Source organism: Cajanus cajan, chromosome 8 (genome assembly GCF_000230855.2).
Source record: "Cajanus cajan strain Asha chromosome 8, NIPB_CcT2T_4, whole genome shotgun sequence".
NCBI classification, from domain to species: Eukaryota; Viridiplantae; Streptophyta; class Magnoliopsida; order Fabales; family Fabaceae; genus Cajanus; species Cajanus cajan.
Window position 1 is genome coordinate 12,429,740 of NC_138524.1, and position 13,708 is coordinate 12,443,447.

The 13,708-nt window shown below is 31.9% G+C and overlaps 1 protein-coding gene across 1 annotated transcript; it reads right to left on the bottom strand.

Annotated features, from left to right (window-relative positions):
• Positions 1 to 10,558: 10,558 nt before the first annotated feature.
• On the bottom strand, positions 10,559 to 12,137 carry LOC145950248 (uncharacterized). Its single transcript, XM_083061310.1, has 2 exons — positions 11,465 to 12,137; positions 10,559 to 11,391 (listed from the first exon to the last, which is right to left on the bottom strand). The coding sequence occupies exons 1-2, from the start codon at positions 12,135 to 12,137 to the stop codon at positions 10,559 to 10,561; spliced, it is 1,506 nt and encodes a 501-aa protein (XP_082917436.1).
• Positions 12,138 to 13,708: the final 1,571 nt, after the last annotated feature.

Below are 13,708 nucleotides of genomic sequence, written 5' to 3' on the forward strand. Positions count from 1 at the left end.
ACCTTTTGAAAATGAGTGAATAGTATTCGGAATTTATTTTTATATTTTAACAATATAGTAATTTTTAAATAAAAATAATTGAGACAACGTAAGAAGAATAAAAAAATATATGTAATGAGTCTTTAAGTTTGCAAACCAAAAATGATTTCTTTATCTTATGCATCAGTTGCATAAATTAAAGATGTTAAAAATAGAAAATATTTTATGCAATAAATATTTTTTTCTTTACTAATATTATTTGGAGTCCACTTTTATCTTCTTTATTTTTAATAAGTATATATAACTTTTAATAATCATATTAATTATTTCTACTATAATAAATACCGTAAGTTTTGTTAATTATTGTCTTTTAGTAACAATTATGTGTGGTGGTGTTTTAAGATGTGATGTTAAGAGATTTTATGAGTGAAAAGATTATTGAGAAGTCTTTAAGTATTTTAGAGTTCCTTTGGGCTAAGTGTAATAGTTTAAACATACTGAAATTAGAGAGATCCATAGATTTGTATAGGTGTGAGACAATGTAATTGAAGATAACTTAAAAAATTAATTTGTACTATCTATACAAACAAGATATATTTACTTTTCGATAGTTCATTACTTAAGAACTTCACAGTTAAGCGTGCTTAACTAGAAGCAATTTAGGATTCTGGAAATTTTTTGAAAAGATGTGTGAGTGAGGAAAAAACACACTTAAAAATATTGTATTGGTTTGTGAGGTCGGTCATTAGTCCTAAAAGCAGACGAACATCTTAAAAAGGACTACTCATGGATGGTTCTGATCAGTGAGGAGTTGTGAGAAATGTTATCATGTGAAGTGTTGTCGTGTGAAGTGGAGTTGCTAAAATGTCAAATATGAGGGATATTACACTAAGCTCCAGTTTGAAAAGGAGAAAATATATAAGGTTTCTTTCGATATTTGAGCCTCATAAACTCATTTGTCAAAGAACCTAGAGAGATAAGCCAGAGAGAAGTGTTTTGGGTCCATGAGATCTCTTCTTCTCTAAACCTTTTCTTTAGAGGGTGATTCTTTCCCTAGAATCTTAATTTAGTTGTGTTTTGTTGATTCAGGACAGTGCACTGTGAATCATAATTGTTGAGTCGTGTAGAGTTTTCCAAAGAAGCTCATGCCTTTTTCTTCTTCCTTTTTCCTCGTCTCAAATTTGGATTTTTTGATGAGGTAAGGGAAGCTATGAATGATTTGTTGTTAGTTTGTTGAGTTGCAAGTTGTTTAATTGTCATCAAAATTTATTTATGTGAATGGATTTTGGATTGTATGATGAAAATGTTTAACTTTTGGTGTTTTGGAACATGTTAAAGTGAATTTGAGGATGTTAGCAAATTTGTGGCTGCATGTTGATTTTTTAGTGGAATATAGGTTATGAGTGGTGTATATATGTTGTTTGGTGTTTTTCATATTTGAGATCTCCTGTTTTTCAGGTGGTTTGAGTCAAATTTGTAAGTTTGCAAGTGTATAACTCATTATTTACGTTGGACATGTCTTTATGATGTTGGGTGTGATTATAATCAAAGACTATATCTTGCTCATGTCAGACATAGGATTGGTAGTGTCAAATGTAAAGAGAGAAAATTATCTTGGGTTGAACTAGCGCCACACATGGTTTGTATGGCGTCAAGCATGAAATGAAATAATTGACTCTACCTAGATTGGTGTCGAGTGCCAAAGGAGTGACATCAGATGTGAGGAGAGAGACTCGTCTCTACTTGGTTTGAGGTCAGGCATGGGACCTTACCACACTAGGCGTGAAGGTTTAGGGGCCTCAACCTAATTCACGCTAGGCGTGGGTTGAATGATGTCGAGCATAGGCGAGGCAAAGGGTTTCCTACCTCAATGGTGTCGAGCGCGAGGAATGTAGCTGTCGTAACCGGGATCACGACGGGATGACACACACATTTTTATTTTCAATGGAGCCGCCACCAATATTTTATTTTAAGGGAAAAACATTGGAAAACCCTTTAAAAGATAATCTTTAAAATTAAAGTTGGGTTCGGGAGTCAATTACGTGTAAGGAAGGTATTAGCACCCTACAACGCCTGTAAAAATAGTACCTTTATTTAATTGCACAAAATTATATAAATTTATAAATATTTAATTTACTCCTTAGAAATGTATATATGTATATTTTTTTTTTTATGTGAGATGCCCTTTTTTTTGTATTTTTATTAGAAAATTATAGGGATTTGGGTTAGCAAATGGCTAATCAATAAACCCTTCTAATAACATGAAAGATAGAATTGCTATTCAATCAATGTTATTGATTTTTATTTGTTGATACTAAATTATGCTTTAAGCTTAGGACAATGAATAATTATTATATTAACTTTTATGATTTACCTGATATTAAAAGGTAGAAGTGCTACTCAATTAATATCATTAACCATAAAAATAAGTGTACATAAGGAAAATTATGTTTATATTTTTATCTAAGAAAATAGATTTTGCATAAGGATCAAAGTTAGCAAATGGCTAATCAATAAATCCCTCAATAATGTTAAAAATAGAAATGCTATTTAATTAACGTTATTGGTTGCAACATCTTTATTTTTTTAAAAAAGAATTTTTGTACAGGAGAGTTTAAGCTAGCAAATGACTAGTCATTAAACTCCTAAGACCCAATAATGTTAAAGATAAAAATGTTATTCAATTAACATTATTATTGGTCGTATATTAAATATTTTTATAAATAATAATCTTAAAGGCAATAATTCATATTCATTATGTACAAACAATAAACAAAAATAAATAAATAAACAAACAAAAAAATAACAAAATAAAAAAATAAAAAATAAATAAATAAATAAAATTAAGAAAAGAAACGATACCAAATGAGTTGAATCTTTGAATATGATGATCAAGAAGGTGTTTTTTGGCTACCTTTCACACTACAGAGATCTCAAGAAATACAGAGGAGAGAGGGAAGAGAGAAAAAAAAAATCGAGCTCTGAAGAGTACTGGATGAAATTTTTCCGTCCTGAAAACTGTGCCCAACGCGTCTATTTATAGACGTTAGACCAGACCAGAATGGCCCGTTCCGAAATCGGAACGGCCCGTTCTAGATCATACCGTTACAAGCAAAATATGACTCTGGAACGGCCCGTTCTAAACGTGCAACGGGACGTTCTGAAATTTGGAACGGCTCGTTCCGAGTAAGGAATTTTAGACCCTTTCAGTCACTTAGAACGGCCCGTTCCAATATTGGAACGGCCCGTTCTAAATTAATAACTGCCCGTTCTAAGATCGAAATGCCCTGCTCCTGATTAGGGTTGTAGGTCTTTTAACTGACTTGGAACGGCCCATTCCCATCTTGGAATGACCGTTCTAAATTAGGGTTGTTGTGTTTTTTTCTAACGTGGAACGGCCCGTTCTGGGTACATAACACTTTCTTTTTTTTTCAAACTTTCTTGTTGTCATATGGTGTTGCCTACATACTTTGGGAGTTCCTCCTCTTCATATAGTAGATGTGCATTTCATTATTTTTGTGAGTCTGGATAAAATTGATTATTCACAGTAGCATTAGGGTTGCTTTTGAAAATTTTTGTTATTTGTATGATTAAATGGTAAACATGAATAAGTTGGGAAAATCTATGACATGTTGTATGTTGATTGGTGATAATTGTTTTTATGTATATTGATTTGGGATAATATATATAGATGGTTGTATGGTTGAATTTGTTGAAATGCATTGATATATTGTAAATTGATTTATGTTAATAAATTTATATACATTGACATGGGATAATGCATATAAATGAATTTTGTTAAGGTGTTGATGTTGAGAATGTTATAGACATTTAGGCATGTTGATTGACTTAGAACTAGAGGAGATGTTGTTTTCGAAAAAGTTAGATATTACATCGTGTAGATATTGGTATGGTGCTCTATGAGCCCTAGAAAACCCTCATTGAGTAAATGTTATCTCTTGGAGTAAATTGTTGAATCTCCTTTAAGACCTTAATTGATGTAGTATGTGGGTCAAATTTAGGCATTACGACTATAAGAGACCAATGTTGATTCATATATGGGTAAGGTTGAGGCATACGTGTGTAAAATGACCAATAGTGTAAATACAACATTGGAGACTTAGTCCCTAATTAAGTACTGGAGGGACATAGTATTTAAAGGGTAATCAGTTGACTAATTTCATAAGGGGCTTAGATTGCAAATTAATATTGTGATAAGCTTATACCTAAGTTATCCTATCCTGACATGAATATTACACTTCTTAGTTTAAGTAACAACATCTAAAATCATATTTATAGGGATTGGTATCTCATTTTGATTGTTGACCTAACAAGTGTAAAAAGGTCGTGTTGATTCGATAGGGTCAAACCATTTAGACTTTTCATCATGTTGTAAGAGATCTCCCTAGATGAATGTATGACGACATATTAATCGAGGTGTATGCATATGATGTGGTGTGATGTGCTTGTTGTTCATATGTTTTGGTGATTATATGATTGTATGACATGGTTGTGGTGTAAGCTTGATTTGCTTGAGCTATTTGTCTTTCAAACTTGTTGATGTCATGTTGGATGTTGTATGATGTAACTCATGAGGTGCATGTTAGATGACTTACATGTTTTTGTTAATGGTATATTTGTATTTCCACTATACTTGTATATGTTTATTCTTTTGGAAAATCTAACTTACTCTTGCATATTTTTTGATGGTTGGACTGCGATGATCATGTTTACATGAGAGTAGAGGCAGAGTTAACTAGAGACAGGTTCTTGTTGATATGGCCATTCTGATAGACGGCTTGATGCAGATTTTTTTGGGTTACTCTGATGTAACTTATTGTATAGGTATTGGTGTTACTTGACTGACAACCTAGACTAACACTTTACAATTTTTGGATTACTATAATTACTATATATATATATATATATATATATATATATATATATATATATATGTATATCCAAGTATTCACATGTATGTATATAGTATATCTTGCATATCTAGAAATTGTTATGTATTAATCATAAGTAGTTGAGTTTGTCTTTTTGTTGTTAGTTATTGATTCCATTAAGTATAGGGCTAAACGACCATTGTGGGGTACTATTAGAAACTTATTACGAAAATGGGGCTGTTTTAAAACATTTTACACCTTTGGGATTCTTTTACTGGGTGTCGCTATGAGCCATAGCGACACCCATGACATGTGGCATTTTTTGGTCTGACTATGAGCCATGAACGCCATATTGGTAGAGTCGCTGTAGCTGGCGGAGACCTTCAAAGAATCGCTATAGCCTATAGCGACTCAAATCGGCTAAAAACGAAAAAAAAAAAAAATTATTTGGGGCGCTATGGCCCATAGCTCCACTGAGGCGCTATGGGCCACAGCGCCTGCGTTAAAAATATATCTAATATTTTTAAAGTATATCTTATATTTTTAAAATTTAATTTTTTTTTACAAATTTATAAAAAACTAACAGGTAAAAGGGAAAAAAAGATTGAAATAAGAAAAAAATGTTAATTTTAAAAAATAAGTAATAAAATGTCAAAAATAATTAAAAAACGAAGAAAAAAAAAATTATTTCAGGCGCTATGGCCCATAGCTCCACTCAGGCGCTATGGGCCACAGCGCCTGCGTTAAAAATATATCTAATATTTTTAAAATATATCTTATATTTTTAAAATTTAAAATTTTTTTACAAATTTATAAAAAACTAACAAGTAAAAGGGAAAAAAAGATTGAAATAAGAAAAAAATGTTAATTTTAAAAAATAAGTAATAAAATGTAAAAAATAATTAAAAAACGAAAAAAAAAAAAATTTACTTGGGGCGCTATGGCCCATAGCTCCACTCAGGCGCTATGGGCCACAGCGCCTGTGTTAAAATAATATCTAATATTTTTAAATATAAAATTTTAAAAATAAATTATACAAAAATTTCTGATAAAAGGTAAAATAATAATTGAAAATTTAAAAAAATAAATTTTAAAACTGAAGTAATATAATGTGAGAAATAATTAAAAAACGAAAAAAAAAATTTGAAAAGTGGGGCGCTAGGGCCCATAGCGTTAGGCGCTATGGCCAATAGCGGTTTGGTTGGCAGTTAGAAAATTTAATTACCCAGTTGCCATATGTGAAATTACCGCGATTTCAACCAATGGTAATTTGACACATGGCATTAAACAGTAAAAAATGAATAAAAAAACCTCTTTATATATACCAGTTTTTACCTTTGGTCCCCACTTCTTTGTTTCACCCCCACCGTGAGAGGCTCCTCCAACTTGGTTAAGGTGAGCATTTTTTTTCGTTTTTTAATTTAATTATAGTTTATTTTTTTTTATAAATATTTTGTAACGTATATATATTATATTTATTATTGCAGGTTAATTTTGTTTTTTTGATTTTCGTAGATCTCCAGAGGTATTTTGTTTTTGATTATTTTCTGTAATTTAATTATTTGTATTTATTTATTTAGTTATTGTATTTTAATTTGTTATTTATTTAGTTTTTTATTTTTTTAATTATTGTAATTTAATTTGTTATTTTTCTATTTTTTTGGGTAATTTTTTTTAAAGTCGCTATGGGCTATATCATCTTAAATAAAATATTTAAAAAACATATTTTATTTAAATTTTAGATTTTATAATTTAATTCTGTGTAATAAAGTAATTATGAGTTTAATATTTTCTGTTTGTGAAGTGACGAAATCCTGTATCATTTTAAATAATTTATTTAAATTTCAAAAATTATTTATTTTTAAATTAATTTACAAAATAAGTAATATAATAAAAACAATAATTTAAAAACCAAAAAAAAATAAAAAACTTTGGGGCGCTATGGCCCATAGCTCCACTTGGGCGCTATGGCCCATAACGCCAACAAGAAAAATATAGCAAATATTTTTTAAATATCAAATTTATATAGAAATTTGAAAAAAAATTACGAATAAAAGGGAAAAAAAGGATTCAAATTTTTAAAAATGTTAATTTTAAAAAATAAGTAATAAATTGTAACAAATAATTTAAAAACGAATTAATTTATTTCTGTGTCATTTAATTTATATAAATTTTAAATTGATTTAATTTAATTCTGTGTTATTTATGTTAATTAAAAACAAAATTTATTTATATTTGAAATACCTTTAATTTATTTCTGCTTAATTTAAATTTTTTTCATAAATAATTATATTGAAATTATAAATTGATATAATTTATTTCTGTGTAATTTATGTTTATTAAAAAAATAAATAATTACAAATTTATAAATGATTTAATTTATTTCTGTGTCATTAAATTTATATAAATTCTAAATTGATTTAATTTAATTATGTGTTATTTATGTTAATTAAAAAAAATTGATTTATATTTGAAATACGTTTAATTTATTTCTGCTTAAATATTGAATTTATTTATTTTAATTCTTTTTTAATTTTATTTAATTAAAAAATAAGTTTATTTAAATTTTGAATTTATTTCATTTAATTCTGTTTTAATTTTATTTAATTAGAAAAAAGTTTTTTAAAATTTTTTAATTTATTTAATTTAATTCTGTTTTAATTTTATTTAATTAGAAAATAAGTTTATTTATATTTTAAATTGCTTTAAAAACCTTTTTGAAGATACGTTTTTTATGTTATCTTTTTTATTTTTTTTCAGATTATTGTTATTTAATTTGAATTTATTGGTGGATTTCCTCATCTCAAATATTACCAGGTATTTATTATTTTCAGTTTGAATATTTGTTTTTCTTTTAAAATTAAGTAGTCGGTATAGGTTTTATCAAATTATTTATTTAATTGATTAATTATTGTCATTTATTTGAAAATTATATATGATGTTAGTATGTTATTATTTATTATTTTGGTATAATAATGTCGATGAAATTTTCAAAATAAATTATATGTTTTTAAAATAATTCATTTTATTACATTTTGTTATAGATGGCATCATCATCATCATCTTCTACGGGCATGCGTGTGACATGTGGACCAGTCGACGATGATTTATTATCGTTGCAAAATATGCATGTGTCACAGCATGTTTGGAACAGAGATGAAGACAGGAGACTAGTAGCACGACGTGCTGCTCCGTCGCGCAGTGGAATTGCAGGAGTTCCACAACAAATAATTCCGTTGCTAGATGAAGCTGGTTTTGGATGGATAGCACGTCTGAATTATATCAAAGTTAGTCCAGGTTTGCTAATGGCTTTGGTAGAGCGATGGAGACCAGAGACACATACATTTCACATGCCTTTCGGAGAGTGCACAATTACTCTTCAAGACGTTGGCATGCTTGTTGGTCTTCCGGTTGACGGTGAACCAATAGTATCTCGAGGCGATCCAAATATATTGGAATTAGGTAATTATAAGTTGACTTTAAATTATTCGTAAATTTATAGTATATTGTTAATACTAATAATAGTTAATTTTGTGGTTTGATTTTATGCAGCTGACGAGCTGTTAGGGGTTGTTCCACCACAGTCTGAAATAAAAGGACATCGCGTTAGGCTATCTTGGTTGGCAGCAGTCTTTGGGGACATTGCTGATGACATAGATGATGTACATGTCTTGGCTCGTTATGCTAGAGCCTGGATATTACGTTATCTAGGAGGAGTGCTTGTTCCCGATAGATCTTCAGCGTATGTGTCCTTACGATGGTTGCTGTTTTTGCGCGATTTTGACATTATTAGGAGTTATGCATGGGGTGCAGCTGTGCTTGGATATTTGTATCGGAATTTATGCACCTCTACCGATTACAAAACCCCAACCTGTGGTGGGTTTACTCTTTTATTACAGTTATGGGCATGGGAACGATTCCCAACCATTATGTCTTCACCATTTCCACCTATTCCTCCAGCCAGTCCAATTGGTTTAAGGTACGAGCAAATTTGGAACTTTGTATTTTGACAATTAATCATTTATTAAAACATTATTTAATTATTTATAATATGTTTTTTCAGGTGGTCAAACACAGGGGCCAAAATAAGTATGAGCGATGATATAAAATATTATCGCAAATACTTTGATCGTAGTACTAGGAAATCGGTAAGTAATTAACGTTTTGTACTTTTAAAAAAAACTTTATAAATATTTATTGTATTTTAATTTTCTAATTAAAAACTTTATTTTACAGATAATTTGGCAGCCATATCCCCCTTCTGAACAGATGCCCGCTGACTACACACAGGGGATGCAGATTTGGGGTTCTGTAATCCCCTTACTTTGTCTGTGTATTTGTGAATGGCATCAGCCGGACAGGGTGATGAGGCAATTTGGTTACCAACAACCAATTCCACATCCTCCAATGACTCCTGCAAATGTGCATGCATTGACCTTACGCGGCAAGGTAGACGATGACTGGGCTACAATATTAAGTCCAGCATTACAACATTGGGGTCATCGATATGAATATCACTTCACACCTACTCCTCCACATGTCGGACTATTAGGTCCGAATTCAGAATATATGAGATGGTACCGGAGGAAAGGGAAGCCGCACATTGATCCAGATGAAGTTAAAGAGTCAGTTCTGGTATGTGCTGTTTAGTAATTATATTTGAATACAATATTTTGTCTAAATATAAAGTTGTTATGACATTTGTTGTATATGTAGGGAGATGTAGTTGAATGTCTGGCATACTTGACTTCCCCTGCTGGCAGAGATGACTTTTCATTGGAGGCAGTCACAGAGCAAACTAATCGATTTTTATCGATATCTGATGACTATCTCGCCCGTGTCGTTGAGCCAGCTGAGGAAGCACCCCCTCCTTCAGAGTCATATGAGATGGGGACATTCAATGTTCCTCCATCCTCTAGGGAGGCAGCAGGATTAGGACGACGAAGAACGCCAATTGAGGCTGTGGACCAGATATACCCTGCCGTGCCAGACAGACCGGAAGGGATTTATTATGTTCCTTCACAGGATTTCACTTATCCTTCCGTCTCCCAGAACACATATTGGTACCATCCACCGCGCCCACCAGGTTTTGAGACATCGGTTCCGATGACGACGACAGATATTTGTCAAACACTTGGTTTAGAAGAGTCGCCCACAGGATCACCTAAGCACAGGCCCGCAGCATCACCCGAGCCCTTCATTTCGTCAGAAATGATGGCCATATTTGGGCAATCTCCTTTTGCAACTCCACAACCAAGTGGGCCACAGGATGACACGCAGCATAGTCAGCAAGCCCCATATCATATTCCATATGATGATGCTTATATCACTCATGCTTATACATCAGGTAATATAAAATTTAATTAATTTGTCTATTATTTTATTCTTTTATTTATTATTAATAATTTAAATTTGTATTTTAAATTTGATGTTACAGGGGTTGATTTGCGACCACAGTTTTCAGCTGAGGCTAGTCATCCACCATCGGAGCGACATGTTCGTAGAAATCCTCAAAGGGCGGCAAGAGAAAGACGACGACGATGCATTCTCACTCCTGGTACTGTTAGAGGTGTTGGTCATCATGAGGAGGAAGATGAGGAGGATGAGGAGGATGATGATTAGACATTGTATATTTATGAACTATTTGATTAACTTTAAAAAATTGTAATCATCGAAAAAAAATTAAACTATTCATCATGGTTACATATTCTCGGACAATTGCGCCTGTTGTGACCTTCTTGTTTACATATACCACATTTTTGTCGTCGCGTTGAGCTTTCAACCCAGTCCATTTCGTTTCTAATTCTGGTTGATTTTGGTCGGCCTTTCCCACGCACAGATGTTGGATCTGGGACAAGTATCCAGTCCTCATCACTTGGAGGGATTAAGTCTTCATTTTTGATTGGTTCCCAAAGACCAGAATAGGCTCTTAAAACATAATCAGTTGTATAAACTGGATCTATAAACTGGTAGTAATCAATGCTAACGACACCACATGCAGCTATAACATGAGAACAAGGATAGTGAAATGCTGTAAACTTTCCGCATTGACAGTATCGTTCGTTTAGATTAACTACCCATTTCTTTCCCCCTGTTTGTCTTACTGGATCAAATGCCTCTTCAACCTCAAATTTTGAAGCTTGAATGTCATATCTACAAACTTGGTGGGAACAAGCCTCTTCTTGATTTTTTTGCAAAGCCTCAACCAATTTAGAAACGAAAACTTTCCCTGATGAAACTTCAGATAAAGCACGACTACCACGAGTACTGAAATACTCAGCGCACCTCGTATAAGTCGATCGCACTAATGCAGTGATAGGCAGATTTCTACAGTCCTTTAAAACTTTATTAACACATTCAGACAAATTTGTTGTCATGTGACCGTATCTCCGACCATCTGCATCGTATGCCATGCTCCATTTTTCTTTTGATACTTCTCCTATCCACCTTTGAACATCAAGGCTAGATTGACAAAACTTTTCCAGATTACGATCAAAAATGTGTTTACATGGTGTATACCCTGCATACAAATTATGAATGATGCACAATTAGAATAATGAAATTACGAATAATTTTAAAATAATTTTCCTTACCTAACTTCACAAGTTGTTGTTTTAGCTTGGCATCCTTGAATCGAGTATTAAAATTACTTGCTATGTGCCTAATGCAGTACTTGTGATATGCATTTGGCGGTCTCCAACCAAGTGCCTCGTTGTCAATGGCCGATTTAATGCTACGATGTCGATCAGAAATTAAGCATATTCCTTGTTTATTTGTAACATGTAGCCGCAAATGAGCCAAAAACCACGACCACGCAAGTAATGTTTCTCCTTCCACCACAGCAAATGCCAGAGGAAGAACATTGTTATTACCATCCTGTGTTGTGGCAATAAGCAGTGTGCCTCGATACTTCCCATACAGATGAGTGCCATCAACTTGTATCAGGGGTTTACAATAATCAAATGCATCACAACACGGCTTGAATGTCCAAAATAACCTGTGAAACTGACGATAACCACGGTGACAACGATTACCAACGAAAAACTCATCATGACACAGATCATAAAAAGATCCAGGCGCAATTTCCTTCATGTATTTAAGCCACCGGGGTAAAAAAGCATAAGATTCTTCCCAATCACCAAATATTTTAACAATTGCTTTTTGTTTAGCCATCCAAGCCTTCTTATATGATATCTTAAACCCAGTTTGAGATGTTATTCTTTCTTGGATAAGGCTAATCTTGGTTGCTGGATCTTGGTTAACCATTCCTACATATTAAATATTCAAAATCGGTGATATAAATTATTATTAATATAATATCATAAGTTGCAGTTGCAAAACTTACCTTGTATAAATGATGCAATTAGCTCAGAATCCAACTTATTATGATCTTGTGACAAAGACATGTTCAAACATGTATGACGTCCACCTCATTGAGTCACTTTCCACTTGTCAGATTTCTTTGACTCAATAGCTCTCATGTACCATGGACATCCATCATGCGCATTTGGACATCTAACAACCCACTTTGTCGTTTTCGATTCAACTACATAAAAACTCTGATGCATTCTCATTGCGTTTTGCTTTACTGCATTTTTTACTGCATCTTTATTCTCAAACTCCAATCCAACATATAAATCTTCGCCAATAGACCAATTATTAGCCACATCCATCCCTGGGATTTCTTCTTCATCGGGATGACTCCAATTGATATTAGTATAGTGAGGTAAATTACCCCAAAATTCACTTCCACCTAATTTAAACAAAATTTTTTAAACAAATAACACAAATTGTTGACAAATTTAATTTTCAAATGTTACCTTCAGTAGATGGATACATTGAAATTGGTTCAACCATTGGACTTTCAACAATAGCATTTGACTCCACGTCACTATCAGATACTTCACAATTATCGATTTCATCTTCATTTGATTCATCATTGCTTTCATATGACAATGAAACATGATAGTCTTCATCATCTTCGTCATCTTCATCTTCGTCTCTTGTCATCACCGGTGATCGTTGAATTGACAAATTTTCTAACGAAATTGTTGAAGATTCTAAGTTACCTATTTCAGCATGTAATTCCATTATTGGCATCACATTCTGACTCATAAAAGCTTCTATCATGCATTGTACATCATCATCGTCACTCAATTCCAATGAAGAATATCTGCTCTCACCATGCTGTGAAACAACAAATCTGTAAGTTATAGATAATATAACTTGATTTGACTTAAGATGAAATTTGTTGTGAATCCTTCTCTTTAATATATCCAAAGTTAAACCTCGTTTAATATACATCCCTTTTTTTGGTCCCTCAAATGTTACACCACATTCTGGACTGTCATACATCCTTCCAGTGTAAATATAAGCGATAATTTGATCCATAATATTTGCAGAAAAATTAAAATATTAGTACAAATACATACAACTTATTTAAACTACAAAATATTTCAATCATAAATAACATTTTAAAACTCAACTTAACAGGAGCAAAGAACCAACCAGACTGATTTAGTGGATAAATAACAAATACAGTAACAAAAACAACAAATGAAGTAGAGATTTCGATGTGATTAAATAGAACGGAAGGGGGGTATATATACTACAAGAGTCTCCATCACCTATAGCGACATCTGCATAAATTATTTAATAAAAATTTAAAAATTTTAAGTCGTTATGGGCCATAGCTCCAGTTAAAAAATATATATATATTATTTTATAAATACAAAAATTGTTTACAAATTTATAAAAAAATTAACAGATAAAAGGGAAAATAAAAAATTCATATAATATAAAATGTAAATTTCAAAAAATAAGTAATATAATGTAAA